The sequence below is a fragment of the Nerophis ophidion genome, linkage group LG20, assembly GCF_033978795.1.
Source record: "Nerophis ophidion isolate RoL-2023_Sa linkage group LG20, RoL_Noph_v1.0, whole genome shotgun sequence".
NCBI classification, from domain to species: Eukaryota; Metazoa; Chordata; class Actinopteri; order Syngnathiformes; family Syngnathidae; genus Nerophis; species Nerophis ophidion.
In genome coordinates this window covers 16083841-16106678 of record NC_084630.1, presented here as the reverse complement: position 1 = coordinate 16106678, position 22838 = coordinate 16083841, and the positions used below count along the sequence as shown (strand labels likewise).

General features: G+C 39.7%; 1 protein-coding gene across 1 annotated transcript in view; it reads right to left on the bottom strand.

Annotated features, from left to right (window-relative positions):
- The window catches only part of sirt7 (sirtuin 7), a 48801-nt gene extending 26717 nt beyond the window's left edge, over positions 1–22084 (bottom strand). Inside the window, exons 1-6 of the mRNA XM_061880594.1 lie at positions 21896–22084; positions 21674–21811; positions 4353–4457; positions 4155–4225; positions 4007–4079; positions 3813–3911 (exon numbers count right to left, since the gene is read on the bottom strand). Coding sequence (XP_061736578.1) covers positions 3813–3911; positions 4007–4079; positions 4155–4225; positions 4353–4457; positions 21674–21811; positions 21896–22000 — 591 coding nt within the window. The 5' untranslated portion in view covers positions 22001–22084. The remainder of the gene's footprint in view (positions 1–3812; positions 3912–4006; positions 4080–4154; positions 4226–4352; positions 4458–21673; positions 21812–21895) is intronic.
- Between the last annotated feature and the right edge of the window lie 754 nt (positions 22085–22838).

Here is a 22838-nt window from a genome sequence, read left to right as displayed (position 1 = left end):
ACTAATTAGGCCAGGACAACTCACTGGCAAAGGGAGGCTTTAATAGTCCTCTGATTAGACGCAGGTGCAAACCCGAACACCAGAGGCAGGAGAAAAACATAAGTCGCCATGGTAACTCAAACAAACCCAGGTGTCAAACTGGAAGTAAAAGATTCCAAAACCAACACTAAATAACAAAAACATGATCCAATCACTGACTGTATAAGGTCTGCTCTCATGAGGATGCCGACTCCTAGGATGTTTATATATTCCCATTTAGGTGAAGAATGTATCATAGTCTTCACAAAGAAACAGGTCGGGGGGTGAGTAACAGAACTTGACAAAAACATGATCCAGACCCCGGATCATGACACTTATAAAGCCCCTAAAAACTCATCAGGACGTTTGCTTTTTTATTTTCTTCATCACTGATTTCTACTCACTGCAGACTTCATGAGAACCAATAAACGTGTTAAAAAATCACTCACTGTATAAGGTCTGCTGTCATGAGGATGTCGACTCCTAGGATGTTTATATATTCCCATTTAGGTGAAGAATGTATCATAATCTTCACAAAGAAACAGGTCGGGAGGATCATAAATGCATGATTTATGATCTACAATAAACTAACAGAGCAGCGAAATCAAAGAGCAGAGCCCTCCATGTAAACATGGGGAGACACGGAAGTGATCCCGGCGCACTAAAAACAGTTGGTCTGCGTTAGCGCTTAAAATAACAATATCACTAATACTTGGTTAATGTTCAAGTATATATATACTCGATATATCGTGGGTTTGTGTCTGTGCGATATAGAAAATGACTATATCGTGATATTCGAGTATGTTCTCATGCAGTTGCTTTTAGCTGCGGGCATTACACTACAGGCTTTTTCCACTCTTTGTTGTCTCTCCTTCTTACAGAGACCTAAAACAAGCGCACCTTCTTACATACGTCACGTGTGCAACATCACACCCTCCCGCGGGGCAGAGATGCAACATGGTAACATTAGCTGGGATGCTAACGGTGGTGCGAAGGTGCGAATCTGGTAACAAATTAAGTAATCATTTTATTCCCAAGAAAAACAGCAAATGGGTCCATCCTCTGGCGGTGATTTGGCTTCAAGCGGTAATATGTTGAACATTTATGCGGCAAAAGTGTTGCTAAAAAAATAGCACCACTGCTAATGTAGCATTGTTTGAAAAGTCACCCGCTAGAGAACAAGGAGTGCTTGAAATTCTGCATGCATCTCTGTTCGGTGCCACACCAACAAAATGCCAAAGCAACTATTTCCAGATCAACAGCGTATGAAAAAAATAGTCAACAACAGAAGGAGAGAACGTCCGCAGGTACTAACCACATAGCGAAGGACATACACTATTTGGTTTCCTACAAACCCTGTTTCAATATGAATTGGGAAATTGTGTTATATGTAAATATAAATGGAATACAATGATTTGCAAAATCATTTTCAACCCATATTCAGTTGAATATGCTAGAAAGACAACATATTCGATGTTCAAACTGATAAAAAATTTTTTTTTTTGCAAATAATCATTAAATTTAGAATTTGATGCCAGCAACACTTGACAAAGAAGTTGGGAAAGGTGGAAATAAATACTGATAAAGTTGAGGAATGCTTATCAAACACTTATTTGGACCATCCCACAGGTGTGCAGGCTAATTGGGAACAGGTGGGTGCCATGATTGGGTATAAAAACAGCTTCCCAAAAAATGCTCAGTCTTTCACAAGAAAGGATGGGGCGATGTACACCCTTTTGTCCACAACTACGTGAGCAAATAGTCAAACAGTTGAAGAACAACGTTTCTCAAAGTGCAATTGCAAGAAATTTAGTGATTTCAACATCTACAGTCCATAATATCATCGAAAGGTTCAGATGATATTGGCGGGAAACCAACATTGAATGACCGTGACCTGCGATCCCTCAGAAGGCACTGTATCAAAAACCGACATCAATCTCTAAAGGATATCACCACATGGGCTCAGGAACACTTCAGAAAACCACTGTGACTAAATACAGTTCGTCGCTACATCTGTAAGTCCAAGTTAAATCTCTACTACGCAAAGCGAAAGCCATTTATCAACAACATCCAGAAACGCCGCCGGCTTCTCTGGGCCCGAGATCATCTAAGATGGACTGATGCAAAGTGGAAAAGTGTTCTGTGGTCTGACGAGTCCACATTTCAAATTGTTTTTGGAAATATTCGACATCATGTCATCCGGACCAAAGGGGAAGCGAACCATCCAGACAGTTTTCGACGCAAAGTTCAAAAGCCAGCATTTGTGATGGTATGGGGGTGCATTAGTACCCAAGGCATGGATAACTTACACATCTGTGAAGGCAAAATAATGCTGAAAGGTACATACAGGTTTTGGAAGAACATATCTAAGCGCCGTTTTTTTTTATGGATGCCCCTGCTTATTTCAGCAAGACAATGTCAAGCCAGATTCAGCACGTGTTACAACAGCGTGGCTTTGTAAAAAAAGAGTACGGGTACTTTTCTGGCCCGCCTGCAGTCCAGACCTGTCTCCCATCGAAAATGTGTGGCGCATTATGAAGCGTAAAATACGACAGCGGAGACCCTGGACTGTTGAACGACTGAAGCTCTACATAAAACAAGAGGGGGAAAGAATTCCACTTTCAAAGCTTCAACAATTAGTTTCCTTTATTGAGTGTTGTTAAAAGAAAAGGTGATGTAACACAGTGGTGAACATGCCCTTTCCCAACTACTTTGGCACGTGTTGCAGCCAGGAAATTGTAAGTCAATTTCTTTTTTGCAAAAAAATAAAAAATAAAGTTTATGAGTTTGAACATCAAATATATTGTGTTTGTAGTGCATTCAACTGAATATGGGTTGAAAAGGATTTGCAAACCATTGTATTACGTTTATATTTACATCTAACACAATTTCCCAACTCATATGGAAACGGGGTTTGTATTATGCAGCTCATTTTTATTAGACACTTATTGAAATATTTTGTGTGACATCATGCGCAAAAGTGCAGTTTATTTGTTTTAAACTATCTGCGATGAGGTGGCGACTTGTCCAGGGTGTACCCCGCCTTGCGCCCGATTGTAGCTGAGATAGGCACCAGTGCCCCCCGCGACCCGAAAGAGAATAAGCGGTAGAAAATGGATGGATGGATGGTAGTGGTGTTCTGTACAAAAGGTGCACTCTAATTTAGTGTTGTTTTGATTTGTCATCTTAGTGACATCATGCACAAAAATGCACTCATAGCTTGTTTTAAAATGTCTCTGACAATCTTGCACTTTCTGTTTTGGAAATGACATGAATGTTTGTGCCACTGCTTAATAACTGTTTTGTAAATATAGTTTTGGTAAATTGACTTAGTTTGATTTCCCTCTCTGCATGAAAGTTTAAAATGAGCATATATTAATGCAGTATGAACAAGAATGTTTTAATGTAGACACAGAATCATCATATTGCTGTGAATATATGCATCAAGTGTTCATTCAAGGCTTAGGCAAAATATCGAGATATATATATCCTGTATCGTGACATGGCCTAAAAAATATTGATATATTAAATATCGCCCAGCCCTAGTTCAAGTGATAAAATGTAAATGGAGTATTGTTGGCGGTTTTATTAAATGGTTATTTATTAGACTTTATGGGCGGATTAGTGGAGCTCCCATTGGCTCCTCTTTAAGCTGACTTTTATTTACGTTTATTTAATATTTACAATACAATTAACAAAATCCATCCCTCGTCATGTCTTTCGTAATGATTGCGAACAAGAGACACATTTCCAAAAAGAGTACACTTCCCCTTTAACAGATGTTTATGTGTTACCTCAACGAACATGTTTCCATGAAGCTCAGACAGCGCGTGCCTGGGAAGACCACTACGTAGATGAAGACCGTCACAGTTTTGTGACACAACATGCTTCACCTTTACAAACAAACAGGAATACATAATATGATCATTACGACACATGTATACACATTTATGTCATATTATTATGTAATATTAACACCATGACATACTAGCATGTCTTGATAGAGCATCTTTATACACATGTGCGTGAGCGTGGGTTCTGCTTTACTCAGGTCTGAAGAGCTGCTTGTAAAGAGACACAGACTAAGTGATGGGTATAGATTTAACATACGTAGATTTAACATACACCTGACTCGCCTGAAAACACGACCCTTCTGCAGTTGAGTCCAAACACCATTAGGACCTCTGTAGTCAGGGATGGATGCTGCCTAAAATATGAAGACAATATTAGCACTTTAAGATTTATTTGCAAAGTAAACTACATTACAAATAGGAAATATACGATTAATCATATAACTGTTGGGTTAAAGAAAGCATTGTGTATTTTGTGCTTACTGTACTGATTCCAGCACCCGTGTAAACAACCAAATGTTTTGCCTGTTGGACAGCCACCGCCAGCTGCTTCACCTTCCTCTTCAGCTCATCTGCATCATCAAACACCTGCAAATACAATAATTTCATGTATTTCTGACTTTTTCTCTTTTATTAAGTGTCTAGAGCAGGGGTGGCCACACTTTTTCTGCAGGCGAGCTACTTTTCAAATGACCAAGTCGAGGGGATCTACCTCATTCGTATATATAATTTATATTTATTAATTCATTAAAGAGGCGTTTTTGTGAACAAGTTAAAGGTTTTTAATGATAATACAAGCATGTTTAATATATATCTATATTTCTGTCATGAAGACAAGAATATAAGTTGGTGTATTTGCTGATTCTGATGACTTGCATTGATTGGAATCAAACAGCAGTGATGATAACCTCCACATTTTATAAGGAGGAGGAAAAAAGTCCCTGTTTCTGTCCAATACCACATAAAAGTGGTTGGTTTTGTCCAGCTTCCATACTCGTTTTTATACAATTTACAAGAAAAACATTGGCGGCAACCTCCGTAGCTTTCTAGCTTGAGTACGCCAGCTTTCTGGGACTCTTATTTTGTTAGCGCAGGCAAGATGAAGCAGCGCGTTTTTTGTGAGGATCGGAACTGTGCAGTCGGTCTTTAGTGTTTTGACAGCAGGTACGGTGCAAGAGTCTGTTGAAATAAAAAGTGTTTTTTGCCTTCCTGTCGGTCATTTTTTCTTAACAATGAGCTTGCCGCAGCCAGCGTCATGTCACAAGACCCTCGGGTGCTGTGAATGTCAATCAAGTGACAAATGTGACGTCTTATTGAAGATTAATGATCGCTCATTTTTGGGTCTATTTTTTTTTTTTTTATGCCTGGCTGGCGATCGACTGGCACACCCTCCGCCATCGACGGGTAGCTCGCAATCGACATAATGGGCGGCCCTGGTCTATATTAATAGTGTCCAAAGTCTGACTCGAGATTATTTGCAGCTCCTTTGTTAATACTTTTTAAAATATCATGGCACAATAATATGCATTGGCTGCATCACAACATTACCAAGCAGGATTAGAGCATATTCAAGAATTAATTCAATAAAATTGCAAATCCAACATTAAAAAAAAGATAGCTGTCTGTCTTCTACTTCAAACCTTAGGAGTGCCTCGTACCCCTAGTCCAGGGGTCAGCAACCCGTGGCTCTTAAGCGCCGCCCTAGTGGCTCCCTGGACCTCTTTCAGAGACGTGTGAAAATGGAAAAAGGTAAAGAAAATAATATATTTTTTGTTTTAATATATTTTCCGTAGGAGGACAAACATGCCACATACCTTCCTAATTGTTAGAAATCCCACTTTTTATATTAAACATGTTTCACTGATGAGAGTATTTGGCAAGCACTGTTTTGTCCTACTAATTCTAGCCATCCTTGAACTCAACGTTCTTTGTTTACATGTACAACTTCCTCTGATGCTGCCATATAAGGACGTGTTTTATGTCACTCCTTCTTTGTCTCTTTTTGTCCCCCAAACTATTTATGCTGATAGTGCATGCACAGACGTGAGCTTTGTTGATGTTATTGATTTGCTGGAGAGCTTATTTAAGTACATTTGGTCAGTGCCTGACTGCAAGCTAATCCATGCTAACATACTATTTAGGCTAACTCCATGTACATATTGCAACATTATGCCTCGTTTGTAGGTATATTTGAGCTCATTTAATTTCCTTCACTTATGTCCTCTGTGTATATGATTTATATTTGCATGTCTCATTACACATCATCCGTATATTGGCTGCATTTCTCATAGTTTGTGTGCCATGTCGTTCCAGACCACAGCAAACATTACCTAACTTGCAAAGATTGTAATAAATCCATTAGAAGAAGACAGCCTGCCATTGCTTTTAACTTGAACTAACTATTCGAAGACAGTAATTTCCAAGAGTTATCTCACCCACTGAGAAGTTGCAAACATATGTATAATAATTATTAAATTCAACATTTCTATCAAGGAAGACTTTCGTCTTCCTTTGATAGTAGGCTAATATAGCTAATACAGACACATCACATACTTTTCCTGAGGGAACTCTCCTGAAGGAATCAATCAAGTACTATCTCTCAATCTATCTTTCGATCATGTATTGCCTTCATCAAAAAACTTATACAAGACTTTTAAAGTAATTTTGATAGTAGGCCAATATAGCTAATATAGACACTTACATCATGTGTTGATTTCATTATAACACTTATAAAAGGCTTTTAATGTTTTGCGGCTCCAGACAGATATTTTTTTTTTTTTGGATTTTTGGTCCAGTATGGCTCTTTCAACATTTTGGGTTGCCTGACCCCTGACCTAGTCTATGCTGGCGCAGCATAATATGTGGCATGATGTTGGCAAAGAATGATGGCATGATAGCTGGTAAAACATGTTAAATGTTAGCACTGTTGGTGGAAAACCATACGTTATGCAGCATGACAGCTTTATAGGTGGTGCAGCATGATAGTATGATAAGAAGCACAGTGTGATAGGTAGCACACCAAAAGTGGCACACTATGGTAGGATGATAGGTTAGATAGCATGAAAACATGATAGGTTGCAAACCATGATATGTGGTGCCGCATAATATGTGGTAAAGCATGAGAGCATGATAGGTAGCACAGTACGATAGGTAGTAGTACAGCATGGTAGGATGAGAGGTGCATGGTTTCCCGCAGCGCTTTGTTGTTAAGGTGGTCGCCTTAACAAAAAAGCCTAAATAAAGTCTCAAAAATGTTTTTTTTTTTTTTTTTTTTTTAGTTCTGTAAATTAAGCATGATGAGTTGGGCATATGTCAGCATGTGGCCCCACTTTTAACTCTTTTTCATACACTTATTGCAAACATTTATTTACAGTAAGTCAATAATTTTAACTTAGTCATTATTTTGACTTAGTAAATATTGACTTACTAAGACAAACAAACCCCGATTCCATATGAGTTTAGAAATTGTGTTAGATGTAAATATAAACGGAATAAAATAATTTGCAAATCATTTTCAACCCATATTCAGTTGAATATGTTACAAAGACAACATATATGATGTTCAAATAATCATTAACTTTAGAATTTGATGCCAGCAACACGTGACAAAGAAGTTGGGAAAGGTGGCATAAATACTGATAAAGTTGAGGAATGCTCACCAAACACTTATTTGGAACGTCCCACAGGTGTGCAGGCTAATTGGAAACAGGTGGGTGCCAGGATTGGGTATAAAAACAGCTTCCCAAAAAATGCTGAGTTTTTCACAAGAAAGGATGGGGCGAGGTACAACCCTTTGTCCACAACTGCGTAAGCAAATAGTCATACAGTTTAAGAACAACGTTTCTCAAAGTGCAATTGCAAGAAATGTAGGGATTTCAACATCTACAGTCCATAATATCATCAAAAGGTTCAGAGAATCGGGAGAAATCACTCCACGTAAGCATCATGGCCGGATACCAAGATTGAATGACCGTGACCTTCGATCCGTCAGACGGCACTGTATCAGAAACCGACATCAATCTCTAAAGGATATCACCACATGGGCTCAGAAACACTTCAGAAAACCACTGTCACTAAATACAGTTCATCGCTACATCTGTAAGTGCAATTTAAAGCTCTGCTATGCAAAGTGAAAGCCATTTACATCCAGCAACGCTGCCGGCTTCTCTGGGCCCGAAATCATCTAAGATAGACTGATGCAAAGTGGAAAAGTGTTCTGTGGTCTGATGAGTCCACATTTCAAATTGTTTTTGGAAATCCGGAACAAAGGGGAAGCGAACCATCCAGACTGTTATCGACGCAAAGATCAAAAGCCAGCATCTGTGATGGTATGGTGGTGCATTAGTGCCCAAGCCATGGGCAACTTACACATCTGTGAAGGCACCATGAATGCTGAAAGGTACATAAAGGTTTTGGAAAAACATGCTGTCATCTAAGAGCCGTCTTTTTCATGCTTTCGATACTGTCGATCATAATATTTTATTAGAACGTATCAAAACACGAATTGGTATGTCAGACTTAGCCCTGTCTTGGTTTAATTCTTATATTACTGATAGGATGCAGTGTGTCTCCCATAACAATGTGACCTCGGACTACGTTAAGGTAACGTGTGGAGTTCCCCAGGGTTCGGTCCTTGGCCCTGCACTCTTCAGCATCTACATGCTGCCGCTAGGTGACATCATACGCAAATACGGTGTTAGCTTTCACTGTTATGCTGATGACACCCAACTCTACATGCCCCTAAAGCTGACCAACACGCCGGATTGTAGTCAGCTGGAGGCGTGTCTTAATGAAATTAAACAATGGATGTCCGCTAACTTTTTGCAACTCAACGCCAAAAAAACAGAAATGTTGATTATCGGTCCTGCTAGACACCGAACTCTATTTAATAATACAACTCTAACATTTGACAACCAAACAATTAAACAAGGCGACACGGTAAAGAATCTGGGTATTATCTTCGACCCAACTCTCTCCTTTGAGGCACACATTAAAAGCGTTACTAAAACGGCCTTCTTTCATCTCCGTAATATCGCTAAAATTCGTTCCATTTTGTCCACTAAAGACGCTGAGATCATTATCCATGCGTTTGTTACGTCTCGTCTCGACTACTGTAACGTATTATTTTCGGGTCTCCCCATGTCTAGCATTAAAACATTACAGTTGGTACAAAATGCCGCTGCTAGACTTTTGACAAGAACAAGAAAGTTTGATCACATTACGCCTGTACTGGCTCACCTGCACTGGCTTCCTGTGCACTTAACATGTGACTTTAAGGTTTTACTACTTACGTATAAAATACTACACGGTCTAGCTCCATCCTATCTTGCCGATTGTATTGTACCATATGTCCCGGCAAGAAATCTGCGTTCAAAGGACTCCGGCTTATTAGTGATTCCCAAAGCCCAAAAAAAGTCTGCGGGCTATAGAGCGTTTTCCGTTCGGGCTCCAGTACTCTGGAATGCCCTCCCGGAAACAGTTCGAGATGCCACCTCAGTAGAAGCATTTAAGTCTCACCTTAAAACTCATTTGTATACTCTAGCCTTTAAATAGACTCCCTTTTTAGACCAGTTGATCTGCCGTTTCTTTTCTTTTTCTTCTATGTCCCACTCTCCCTTGTGGAGGGGGTCCGGTCCGATCCGGTGGCCATGTACTCCTCGCCTGTGTATCGGCTGGGGAAATCTCTGCGCTGCTGATCCGCCTCCGCTTGGGATGGTTTCCTGCTGGCTCCGCTGTGAATGGGACTCTCGCTGCTGTGTTGGATCCGCTTTGGACTGGACTCTCGCGACTGTGTTGGATCCATTATGGATTGAACTTTCACAGTATCATGTTGAACTTTCACAGTATCATGTTAGACCCGCTCGACATCCATTGCTTTCCTCCTCTCCAAGGTTCTCATAGTCATCATTGTCACCAACGTCCCACTGGGTCATTATTGTCACCGATGTCCCACTGGGTGTGAGTTTTCCTTGCCCTTATGTGGGCCTACCGAGGATGTCGTAGTGGTTTGTGCAGCCCTTTGAGACACTAGTGATTTAGGGCTATATAAGTAAACATTGATTGATTGATTGATTGATTGATGGACAGCCCTGCTTATTTCAGCAAGACAATGCCAAGCCAGATTCAGCACATGTTACAACAGGGTGGCTTCGCAAAAAAAGAGTGAGAGGACTTTCCTGGCCCGCCTGCAGTCCAGACCTGCCTCCCATCGAAAATATGTGGCGCATTATGAAGCGGAAAATACAACAGCAGAGACCCCGGACTGTTGAACGACTTAAGCTCTACATAAAACAAGAATAAGAAAGAATTCCACTTTAAAAGCTTCAACAATTAGTTTCCTCAGTTCCCAAACGTTTATTTAGCGTTGTTAAAAGAAAAGGTGATGTAACACAGTGGTGAACATGCCCTTTCTCAACTACTTTGGTACGTGTTGCAGCCATGAGATTCTAAGTTAATTATTATTTGCAAAAAAAAATAAAGTTCATGAGTTTGAACATCTATTAGCTTGTCTTTGAAGTGCATTCAAATGAATATGTGTTAAAAAGGATTTGCAAATTATTGTATTCCGTTTATATTTACATGTAACACAATTTCGCAACTCATGGAAACGGGGTTTGTACTTAGTATCTCAGGTAAGAAGGACTGTTTTGTGTTTTGTTTTTACTTTAAGGAAAAAATATTGAGATATACATCGTATATTGCCACTCTGCATACGAAGCGGAAAACACAACCAAAAATTGTAGGCTTATTCACGCGACGAAGCCAGCCTACTTCACCACAGTCTGTAGTCTATTGCCCCCCCAGGCTGTGGTGAGATGGAGACAGGCCAAATTACACTGTTCCTTACACCCACCCGCCTGTCCCGTGCGGCACCCCCTTCCCGCTGGAGACATACACTATACTGCCAAAAGTATTCGGCCACCCATTCAAATTATGAGAATCAGGTGTCCTAATCACTTGGCCCGGCCACAGGTGTATAAAATCAAGCACTTGGGTATGGAGACTGTTTCTACAAACGTTTGAAAGAATGGGCCGCTCTCAGGAGATCAGTGATTTCCAGAGTGGAACTGTCATAGGATGCCACCTGTGCAACATATCCAGTCGTGACATTTCCTCGCTCCTAAATATTCCAAAGTCAACTGTCGGCTTCATTATAAGAACATGGAAGAGTTTGGGAACAACAGTAACTCAGCCCCCAAGTGGTAGGCCACGTAAACTTACTAAGCGGATAATGAAGCGCATAGTGCAAAGAGGTCGGCACAGTCAGTTGCTACAGAGCTCCAAACTTCATGTGACCTTCCAATTAGCTCACGTACAGTACGCAGAGACCTCAATGGAATGGGTTTCCATGGCTGAGCAACTGCATCTAAGCCATAAATCACCGTGCAGCAGTGTAAAGCACATTGTCACTGGACTCTAGAGCAGTGGAGACGCGTTCTCTGGAGTGATGAATCACACACTCGCAGAATCTGGCAATCTGATGGGACAAGTCTGGAGGTTGCCAGGAGAACGGTACATTTCGGACTGCACTGTGCCGAGTGTGACATTTGGTGGAGGAGGAATTATGGTGTAGGGTTGTCTTTCAGGAGTTGGGCTCGGCCATTTAGTTCCAGTGAAAGGAACTTTGAATGCCCCAGGATACCAAAACAGTTTGGACAATTCCATCCTCCCAACCTTGTGGGAACAGTTTGGAGCGGGCCCTGTCACGCCAAATTTCTTCTCCCTACAACTCCCCCCCCCCATTTACTTCCGGGGTCATGATTAATACAGATGTTTTGTTAACGCTATATTATAAAAATATAACGCTATATTATAAAAATATAACGCTATATTATAAAAATACAGACGTTTTGTTAACGCTATATTATAAAAAAAATTAAAAAACAATTTACAAACACAAGCTATGGGATGACATAAGAGGAAACGTGACGCCGGAAGTAAATGCGTCATCCCATAGCTTGTTTTTGTAAATAGTTTTTTAATTTTTTTAATAATATAGCGTTAACAAAACGTCTGTATTTTTATAATATAGCGTTATATTTTTATAATATAGCGTTATATTTTTATAATATAGCGTTAACAAAACGTCTGTATTAATCATGACTCCGGAAGTAAATGGGGGGAAGGTTTTTTAGGGGGGAAGAAATTTGGCGTGACAGCCCCTTTCTCTTCCAACATGACTGTGCACCAGCGCACAAAGCAAAGTCCATAAAGACATGGATGAAAAAGTCTGGTGTGGATGAACTTGAGTGGCCTGCACAGAGTCCTGACCTGAACCTGATAGAACAACATTTGGATGAATTACAACAGAGACTGAGAGCCAGGCCTTCTCGACCAACATCATCAATGCACTTTTGGAAGAATGGTGGAAAATTCCTATAAACACACTCCGCAACCTTGTGGACAGCCTTCCCAGAAGAATTGAAGTTGTAATAGCAGCAAAAGGTGGGCCGACATCATATTGAACCCGATGGGTTAAAAATGGGATGGCATTTCGAGTTCATATGTGAGTCAAGGCAGGTGGCCAATACTTTTGGCAATATAGTGTATGTGTCAGTAACCGCTATGAAGCAGAAAAAGAGTAAGATTAGTTAGCTTTGCTTCTTCCTACTCCTTCGGAGATGATGCAAAGAAAAATGTAAATATGTCAAACATATGATGTATAATCTGCGATGAGGTGGCGACTTGTCCAGGGTGTACACCACCTTCCGCCCGATTGTAGCGGAGAAAGGCGCCAACGCCCCCCGCAACCCCCAAAAGGGAATAAGCGGTAGAAAATGGATGGATGATGTTTCATATTGAAACTTTATACATGCTCAAAAAAAAAACGTCTACTAACCAACCGACTATTACAACAAAGTGTTTGGTGTCCTTACATATGTAAACACGTGTTTGTTGTCCTTACAAATGTAAAAAAAACGGGTTTGTTGTCCTTACAAATGTAAACACAACGTGTTTGTTGTCCTTACAAATGTAAACACAACTTGTCTGTTGTCCTTACAAATGTAAACACAATGTTTGTTGTCCATACAAATGTAAACACAACGTGTGTGTTTTCCATACAAATGTAAACACAACGTGTTTGCCTTCCTTACATATGTAAACACAACATGTTTTTTTGTCCTTAAATACGTAAACACGTTTGTTGTCCTTGCAAATGTAAACACGTTTGTTGTCCTTACATATGTAAACACGTATTTGTTGTCCTTACATATGTAAACACAACGTGTTTGTTGTCCTTACAAATTTAAACACGTGTTTGTTGTCCTTACAAATGTAAACACAACTTGTTTATGCTTAAATATTTAAACACGTGTTAGTTGTCCTTACATATGTAAACACAACGTGTTTGTTGTCTTTACAAATATAAACACAACTTGTTTATCCTTAAATATGTAAACACAACGTGTTAGTTGTCCTTACATATGTAAACACAACGTGTTTGTTGTCTTTACAAATGTAAACACGTGTTTATTGTCCTTACATATGTAAAAAAGCGTGTTTGTTGTGGTTACATACGTATGTAAACGCAACGTGTTTGTTATCCTTACAAATGTAAACACAACATATTTGTTGTCCTTATATATGTAAACACAACGTGTTTGTTCAATCAATCAATCAATCAATCAATGTTTATCTATATAGCCCTAAATCACTAGTGTCTCAAAGGGCTGCACAAACCACAACACAAACTACAACGACATCGTCGGTAGAGCCCAAATAAGGGAAAGGAAAACTCAGCCCAGTGGGACGTCGGTGACAATGATGACTATGAAAACTTTGGAGAGGAGCGCATATGTGGGCAACCCCCCCCCCCAGGGGACCGAAAACGATGGATGTCGAGCGGGCCTAACATGAGGCTGTGAAAGTTCAATCCGTTCAATCCATAGTGGATCCAACACAACCTTGAGAGTCCAATCCAAAGTGGATCCAACACAGTAGCGAAAGTCCCGTCCATAGTGGAGCCAACAGGAAACCATCCCAAGCAGAGGCGGATCAGCAGCGCAGAGATGTCCCCACCCGATACACAGGCGAGCGGTCCATCCTGGGTCCCGACTCTGGACAGACAGTACTTCATCTATGGCCACCGGACCGGACCCCCTCCACAAGGGAGAGAGGAGAAAAAGAAAAGAAATGGCAGATCAACTGGTCTAAAAAGGGGGTCTATTTAAAGGCTAAAGTATACAGATGAGTTTTAAGGTGAGATTTAAATGCATCTACTGAGGTAGCATCTCTAACTGTTACCGGGAGGGCATTCCACAGTACTGGAGCCCGAACGAAAAACGCTCTATAGCCCGTAGACTTATTTTGGGCTCTGGGAATCACTAATAAGCCGGAGTCCTTCGAAGGCAGATTTCTTGCCGGGACATATGGTACAATACAATCGGTAAGATAGGATGGAGCTAGACCGTGTATTATTTTATATGTAAGTAGTAAAACCTTAAAGTCACATCTTAAGTGCATAGGAAGCCAGTGCAGAGGAGCCAGTATAGGCTTAATATGATCAAACTTTCTTGTTCTTGTCAAAAGTCTAGCAGCCGCATTTTGTACCAACTGTAATCTTTCAATGCTAGAGATGGGGAGACCCGAAAATAATACGTTACAGTAATCGAGACGAGACACAACAAACGCATGGATAAGGATCTCGGCGTCACTAGTGGACAAAATGGAGCGAATTTTAGCGATATTACGGAGATGAAAGAAGGCCGTTTTATTAACATTCTTAATGTGTGACTCAAAGGAGAGAGTTGGGTCGAAGATAATTCCCAGATTCTTTACCGAGTCGCCTTGTTTAATTGTTTGGTTGTCAAATGTCACAGTTGAATTATTAAATAGAGGTCGGTGTCTAACAGGACTAATAATCAGCATTTCCGTTTTTTTGGCGTTGAGTTGCAAAAATTTAGCAGACATCCATTGTTTAATTTCATTAAGACAAGCCTCCAGCTGACTACAATCCGGCGTGTTGGTCAGCTTTAGGGGCATGTAGAGTTGGGTGTCATCAGCATAACAGTGAAAGCTAACACCGTATTTGCGTATGATGTCACCTAGCAGCAGCATGTAGATGCTGACGAGTGCAGGGCCAAGGACCGAATCCTGGGGAACTCCACACGTTAGCTTAACATAGTTCGAGGTCACACTGTTATGGGAGACACACTGCATCCTGTAAGTAAGATAAGGGTTAAACCAAGACAGGGCTAAGTCTGACATACCAATTTGTGTTTTGATATGCTGTAATAAAATATTATGATCGACGGTATCGAAAGCAGCGCTAAGATCGAGGAGCAGCAATACAGATGACTCATCAGAATCCATCGTTAGCAATAGATCACTAGTCATTTTGCGAGGGCTGTCTCCGTAGAGTGATTTACCCTGAAACAGGATTGAAAGGTTTTACATAGATTTTTAGACGCTAAGTGTTCATTTAGCTGCTCTGCAACAATTTTTTCGAGGATTTTTGAAATAAAGGGAATGTGAGACACCGGTCGGTAGTTTACCATGAGGTCAGGATCGAGGTTAGGTCCTTTAAGGAGAGGATGAATAACCGCTTTTTTGAATGCTAGGGGAACAGTGCCAGAGGAAAGTGATAAGTTTATGATATTTAGCACTGATGGACCTAATAATACAAAGAGCTCCTTGATAAGTTTCCCTGGAAGTGGGTCAAGTGAACATGTTGTTTGTTTTATTCCATTTACACGTTGTAACAATTCTTCTAATGTTGTTTCATCAAAACAAGAGAAACTATTTTGGAGGGCAGTATCCGCCGTATATACAGTCGTATCTGTGTTAATAGAACCCAGTTGTAGCTGGGACGCATTGTCTTTAATCGCCTTTATAATGAGTTCGATTTTCTCATTAAAGAATTTCATAAAGTCATCTGCCAAGTGGGTGGAGCTACTGGAAGGAGACCGTAGTTGGGTTAGCGATGCTACTGTACTAAACAAAAATTTAGGATCGTTTTTTTTTCAAGGCGGATGAGATTTGAGTAATATTTAGCTTTAGCTAAGGTAAGCATGCATTTATAAGTTAATAAACCATCACTCCATGCTTGATGGTAAACCTCAAGTTTAGTCGCGCGTCATTTGCATTCCAGCTTTCTACATGATAATTTATAAGCTCTAGTTTCTTCTGTAAACCATGGAGTACGCCTTTTTGGAGCCTTTTTTAACTTCAGCGGTGCTATACGATCAATGGTTTCGCGCAGGGCGTTGTTAAAGTTGTTAGTGAGGTTATCAATAGAGCCCACATACTTTGGGAATCGTGCCATTACCGAAGGCAGTAGGCCAGCAAGAGTTTTCGTCGTGGCAGCATTAATGCTGCGGCTGCTACAGCAGTTATTATTATTAGCTTGCCGAACATGAGTCTGAACCTCGAATTTTATAAGGTAATGATCGGACATTACTTTAGTATACGGGAGTATCATAACTTTGGAAACGGTGATACCCCTGACAAGCACTAAGTCTATCATACAAAGCGCGTTTCCACATGAGTTGGGAATTTGTATTAGATGTAAATATAAACGGAATACAATGATTTTCAAATCCTTTTCAACCCATATTCAGTTGAATGAACTACAAAGACAAGATATTTAATGTTCAAACTCATAAACTTTATTTTTTTTGCAAATAATAATTAACTTAGAATTTCATGGCCGCAACACGTGCCAAAGTAGTTGGGAAAGGGCATGTTCACCACTGTGTTATATCACATTTTCTTTTAACAACACGCAATAAACGTTTGGGAACTGAGTAAACTATTTGTTGAGGCTTTTAAAGTGGAATTCTTTACCATTCTTGCTTGATGTACAGCTTAAGTTGTTCAACAGTCCGGGGTCTTGTTGTCGTAATTTACGCTTCATAATGCGCCACACATTTTCCATAGGAGACAGGTCTGGACTCCAGATGGGCCAGGAAAGTACCCGCACTCTTTTACTACGAAGCCACGCTGTTCTAACACGTGACTTGGCATTGTTTTGCTGAAATAAGCAGGGGCGTCCATGATAACGTTGCTTGGATGACAACATATGTTGCTCCAGAACCTGTATGGACCATTCAGCAGTAATGGTGCCTTCACAGATGTGTAAGTTACCCATGCCTTGGGCACCAATACACCCCCATACCATCACAGATGTTGGCTTTTGAACTTTGCGCCTATAACAATCCGGATGGTTATTTTCCTATTTGTTCCGGAGGACACCACGTCTACAGTTTCCAAATATAATTTGAAATGTGGACTCGTCAGACCACATAACACTTCTCCACTTTGCCTCAGCGCATCTTAGATGAGCTTGGGCCCAGCGAAGCCGGCGGCGTTCCTTTGTGCTGTCGAAAAAATGGCATTCGCTTTGCATAAAATAGTTTTAACTTGCACTTACAGATGTAGCGACCATCTGTAGTTACTGACAGTGGTTTTATGAAGTGTTCCTGAGCCCATGTAGTGATATCCTTTACACACTGACGTCGGTTTTTGATGCAGTACCGCCTAAAGGAATCAAAGGTCCCTAATATCATCGCTTACGTGCAGTGATTTCTCCAGATTCTCTGAACCTTTTAATGATTTTACGGACCGTAGATGGTAAAATCCCTAAATTCCTTGCAATAGCTCGTTGAGAAATTGTGTTCTAAAACTGTTCGTCAATTTGCATACAAATTGGTGACCCCCGCCTCATCCTTGTTTGTGAATGACTTAGCATTTCATGGGAGCTGCTTTTATACCCAATCAAGGCACCCACCTGTTCCCAATTAGCCTACACACCTGTGGGTGTTCCAAAAAAGGGGTTTGATGAGCATTTCTCAACTTTATCAGTATTTATTGCCATCTTTCCCAACTTCTTCGTCACGTGTTGCTGTTGCTGGCATCAAATTCTAAAGTTAATGATTATTTGCAACATCAAATATGTTGTCTTTGTAGCATATTCAACTGAATATGGGTTGAAAATTATTTGCAAATCATTGTATTCCATTTATATTTACATCTAACACAATTTCCCAACTTATATGGAAACGTGGTTTGTATTACCGTTGCGATGCCTGGGTTCATTTATTATTTGTGTAAGACCACAGCTATCAATTATATATACACAGCATTGTTGTTGTCCTTACATATGTAAACACAACATGTTTGTTTTCCTTACATATGTAAACACAACACTGTTGTTGTCCTTACATATGTAAACACAACATAGTTGTTGTCCTTACATATGTAGACACATTGTGGTTTTCCTTACATATGTAAACACAACATTGTTGTTGTCCTTACATATGTAAACACAACATTCTTGTTGTCCTTACATATGTAAACACAACATTCTTGTTGTCCTTACATATGTAAACACAACATTGTTGTTGCCCTTACATAAGTAAACACAACATGATTGTTGGTCTTACATAGGTACACACAACATTGTTGTTCTAAAATCAAATCAACTTTATTTATATAGCACATTTAAAATTCACCACATGGGTAGCCAAAGTGCTGTACAATGGGCAGGTTAAAAACGAGAACTGAGCAAACACAACACAACACAAACAGAACATGATAAAAAATAAATAAATAAAATAAAATAAAATAAATAAAACCTAAAAACAGGTCAACAGCAGGTGTATAATGGGGCGCCATTGCAGGATGGATATTACTCAGTGTTAAAAGCCAGAGAATAAAAGTATGTTTTTAAGAGAGATTTAAAAATAGGAAGAGAGGAGGCTTGTCTAACACTCAGAGGTAGGTCGTTCCAGAGCTTGGGAGCATCAGCGGCGAATGGTCTGTCACCTCTAAGCTTCAGCCTTGTGTCACGGACCGTCAGTAGCAGCTGATCGGCTGATCTTAGGGATCGGGTGGGGCAGTAAGGCTGAAGGAGGTCGGAGAACTATGTTGGCGCGAGGTTGTTTAGACATTTGAAAACAAATAGGAGTTTAAAATTGATTTGGTAACGCGCAGGGAGCCAGTGAAGGGACGCTAATATAGGGGTGATGTGCTCTCGTCTGCGGGTCTGTGTTAGCAGACGAGCAGCAGGCGGGCGAGGGAGGCTTGGCTAATGCCTACATACAGGGCATCGCAGTAGTCTAAACCATTCCAGATAAAGGCGTGGAATAATTTCTCAAGATCATCTCCTGATAGAAGCGGTTTCACTTTCGCTATTTGGCGTAATCGATAAAAGCTTTTTTTGAACGACACTGCTGATTTGTTTTTCGAATTTAAAATCTGAGTCGAACTTTACCCAAAGGTTTGTGACACAGTCGCTGAGATACGGGGTCAGAGTGCCGAGGTCAACGTTGGGGGAGGAAGAGCGACTTCTGTTTTGTCTTCAATTAGGCTCTGGAAGTTAGCCGAAAGCCAGGTTTTGATGTCATGCAGGCAGTCAATGAGACGTTGAACCGTTGTCCTTACTTATGTAAACACAACACTGTTGTTGTCCTAACATATGTACACACAACACTGTTGTTGTCCTTACATATCTCCCGTCCAAAGGCAAAACCCAAAACTCAATTTTGGTCAAAATTGAGCTGATAATAATTTTGGAGTTCCTAGGGATATGCTTTACATTAATGTATGCGATATTGTAATTTGTTCCGTAAGTAAGCTGTTACGCGCATGGCAGGACCTAGCAACTACCACATAACCATGTAGATACAACAGAAAAACCTAGTATCTCAAGGGACCAATCGGAGCTTCTTTGTCAGTCGCCTTATAGTCTTTAATGAGACATTTGCACGAAGGGGGGCCGACGGTCAACCTGATTATGTGATATTATGGCACGAGGGGATATTTGGAAGATGGGCCCAGGACGTTGCAAGCACCTTCATTAAATGTATTGTTCTTGATTCTTCCCCTTGCATACTCTTTTGGGCAGATAATTGTGGAGGTCAAAATACAAACTGGACGCTGCACACGGCTCTTGCTCAATGTGCATACGCAGAATGGGGCCCAGCCGAGATTGTCATAAAATATCTGGAGAAAGGGCACACGTTCACGAGAGCAGATTCAATCCATGGCTCCATCGGCAAGAAAATGAAAGCTCAAGAAAACATCTATACGTTTGATGACTGTGTAGATCTTTGTAAGACAGCATCAAGATGGATTGGTTTTCCTTTGTTTTCTCAAAATCAGCTAGAAGTGAGTTACTAGGTTTTGCCTTTGGACGGGAGATATGTAAACACAACATTATTGTTGTCCTTACATATGTAAACACAACATTATTGTTGTCCTTACATATGTAAACACAACATTATTGTTGTCCTTACATATGTAAACACAACCTTGTTGTTGTCCTTACATATGTAAACACATTATTGTTGTCTTTACATATGTAAACACAACATTGTTGTTGTCCTTACTTATGTAAACACATTATTGTCGTCCTTACAAATGTAAACACAACATTGTTGTTGTCCTTACTTATGTAAACACAACATTATTGTTGTCCTTACATTTGTACACACAACTTTGTTGTTGTCATTACTTATGTAAACAAATCATTGTTGTTGTCCTTACATATGTAAACACAACATTGTTGTCCTTACATATGTAAACACAACATTGTTGTCCTTACATATGTAAACACAACATTGTTGTCCTTACATATGTAAACACATCATTGTTGTTGTCATTACTTATGTAAACACAACATTGTTGTTGTCCTTACATATGTAAACACATTGTTGTTGTCCTTACATATGTAAACACAACATTGTTGTTGTCCTTACATATGTAAACACAACATTGTTGTTGTCCTTACATATGTAAACACAACATTGTTGTTGTCCTAACATATGTAAACACAACATTATTGTTGTCCTTACTTTTGTAAACACAACATTTTTGTTGTTCTTACATATGTACACACACCATTGTTGTTGTCCTTACATATGTACACACAACACTGTTGTTGTCCTTACATATGTAAACACATTATTGTTGTCCTTACTTATGTAAACACAACATTATTGTTGTCCTTACATATGTACACACAACCTTGTTGTTGTCCTTAGATATGTAAACACATTACTGTTGTCCTTACATATGTAAACACAACATTGTTGTTGTCCTTACTCATGTAAACACATGATTGTTGTCCTTACATATGTAAACACAACAGCTGTCCTTACTTATGTAAAAACAAAATTATTTTTGTCCTTACATATGTAAACACAACATTGTTGTTGTCCTTACTTATGTAAACACAACATTATTGTTGTCCTTACATATGTGAACACAACATTGTTGTTTTCCTTACTTATGTAAACACATTATTGTTGTCCTTACATATGTAAACACAACATTGTTGTTGTCCTTATTTATGTAAACACATTATTGTTGTCCCTACTTATGTAAACACAACATTGTTGTTGTCCTTATATATGTAAACACAACATTGTTGTTGTCCTTACATATGTAAACACAACATTGTTGTTGTCTTTACTTATGTAGACACAACATTATTGTTGTCTTTACTTATGTAAACACAACATTACTGTTGTCCTCACATATGTAAACACAACATTGTTGTTGTCCCTACTTATGTAAACACAACATTATTGTTGTCCTTACATATGTAAACACAACATTGTTGTTGTACTTACATATGTAAACACATTGTTGTTGTCATTACATATGTAAACACAACATTGTTGTTGTCCTTACTTATGTAAACACAACATTATTGTTGTCTTTACTTATGTAAACACAACATTATTGTTGTCCTTACATATGTAAGCACAACATTATTGTTGTGCTTACATATGTAAACACGGTGTTTCCAGACATGGGGGTTAGAAATAGATGAGCTAAAAAGGTTAGTATTGACTGACCTCCTCTTGTTTTCTCTTAAGTTCATTTCTGCGCGTTTGTCTTTTAATAAGTTCGTCTACAAGGCTTCTGTGCAAAAGAAGAACAGAAGCTTCCTCCTCCGACCTTTCAGCCTCCGTTTTCTTCAGAATGCGAGCCACCTGCAGACACAACACACAGCTAGCATGAGCTACACTACATCACACTTTCCTCTTCTTAGCGAGCTGAGCTGGCTGTTGGCTTACCAGTCGAAAGACTTCCCTGTCACTTTCTCGTTGGAGTATCTTCGCTTTTTCTAAAGCTTTTTTCTCCGTTCGAGAAGAAACAGCGAGGTTTGTCCGGTTAGCCATCCCCGTCTCAGCATCGAAGACTCGGGTCTCCTTTTCAAAACAAAGCTCCGTTCTTTTTATTCTTCTAGTTTTCTGGTGGGTTGCATCCCTAACGCAGAAGTTATACCGCCACCTACTGTACAGGAGTATATAGCGTGTAGAGTCGTTATTGTTTGGTCTTCTATACCAGTGGTCCCCAACCTTTTTGTATCCGCGGACCGGTCAACGCTTAATAATTTGTCCCGCGGCCTGGGGCTTTTTTTTTTTTTTTTTTTTCTTTGTCATGAAAAAGGGACGTTTTTGTCAATGAAAAAAGGAGGTTTTTGTGGTTGGTGCACTAATTGCACTAATTGTAAGTGTATATTGTGTGGCGACTTGTCCAGGGTGTACCCTGCCTTCCGCCCAATTGTAGCTGAGATAGGCGCCAGCGCCCCCCGCAACCCCGAAAGGGAATAAGCGGTAGAAAATGGATGGATGGATGGATAATAAAAAGAATAAATAATAAAACAATTTATTTATTTTTTATTTTTTTAATAAAATTAATAAAAAATTATTCTGCGGCCCGGTACCAATCGGTGGTTGGGGACCACTGTTCTATACCAGTGGTTCTCACATGGGGGTACGCGTACCCCTGGGGTACTTGAAGGTATGCCAAGGGGTAAATGAGATTTTTCAAAAATATTCTAAAAATAGCAACAATTTAAAAATCCTTTATAAATATATTTATTGAATAATACTTCAACAAAATATGAATGTACGTTCATAAACTGTGAAAAGAAGTGCAACAATGCAATATTCAGTGTTGACAGCTCCGTTTTTTGTGGACATGTTCCATAAATATTGATGTTAAAGATTAAAT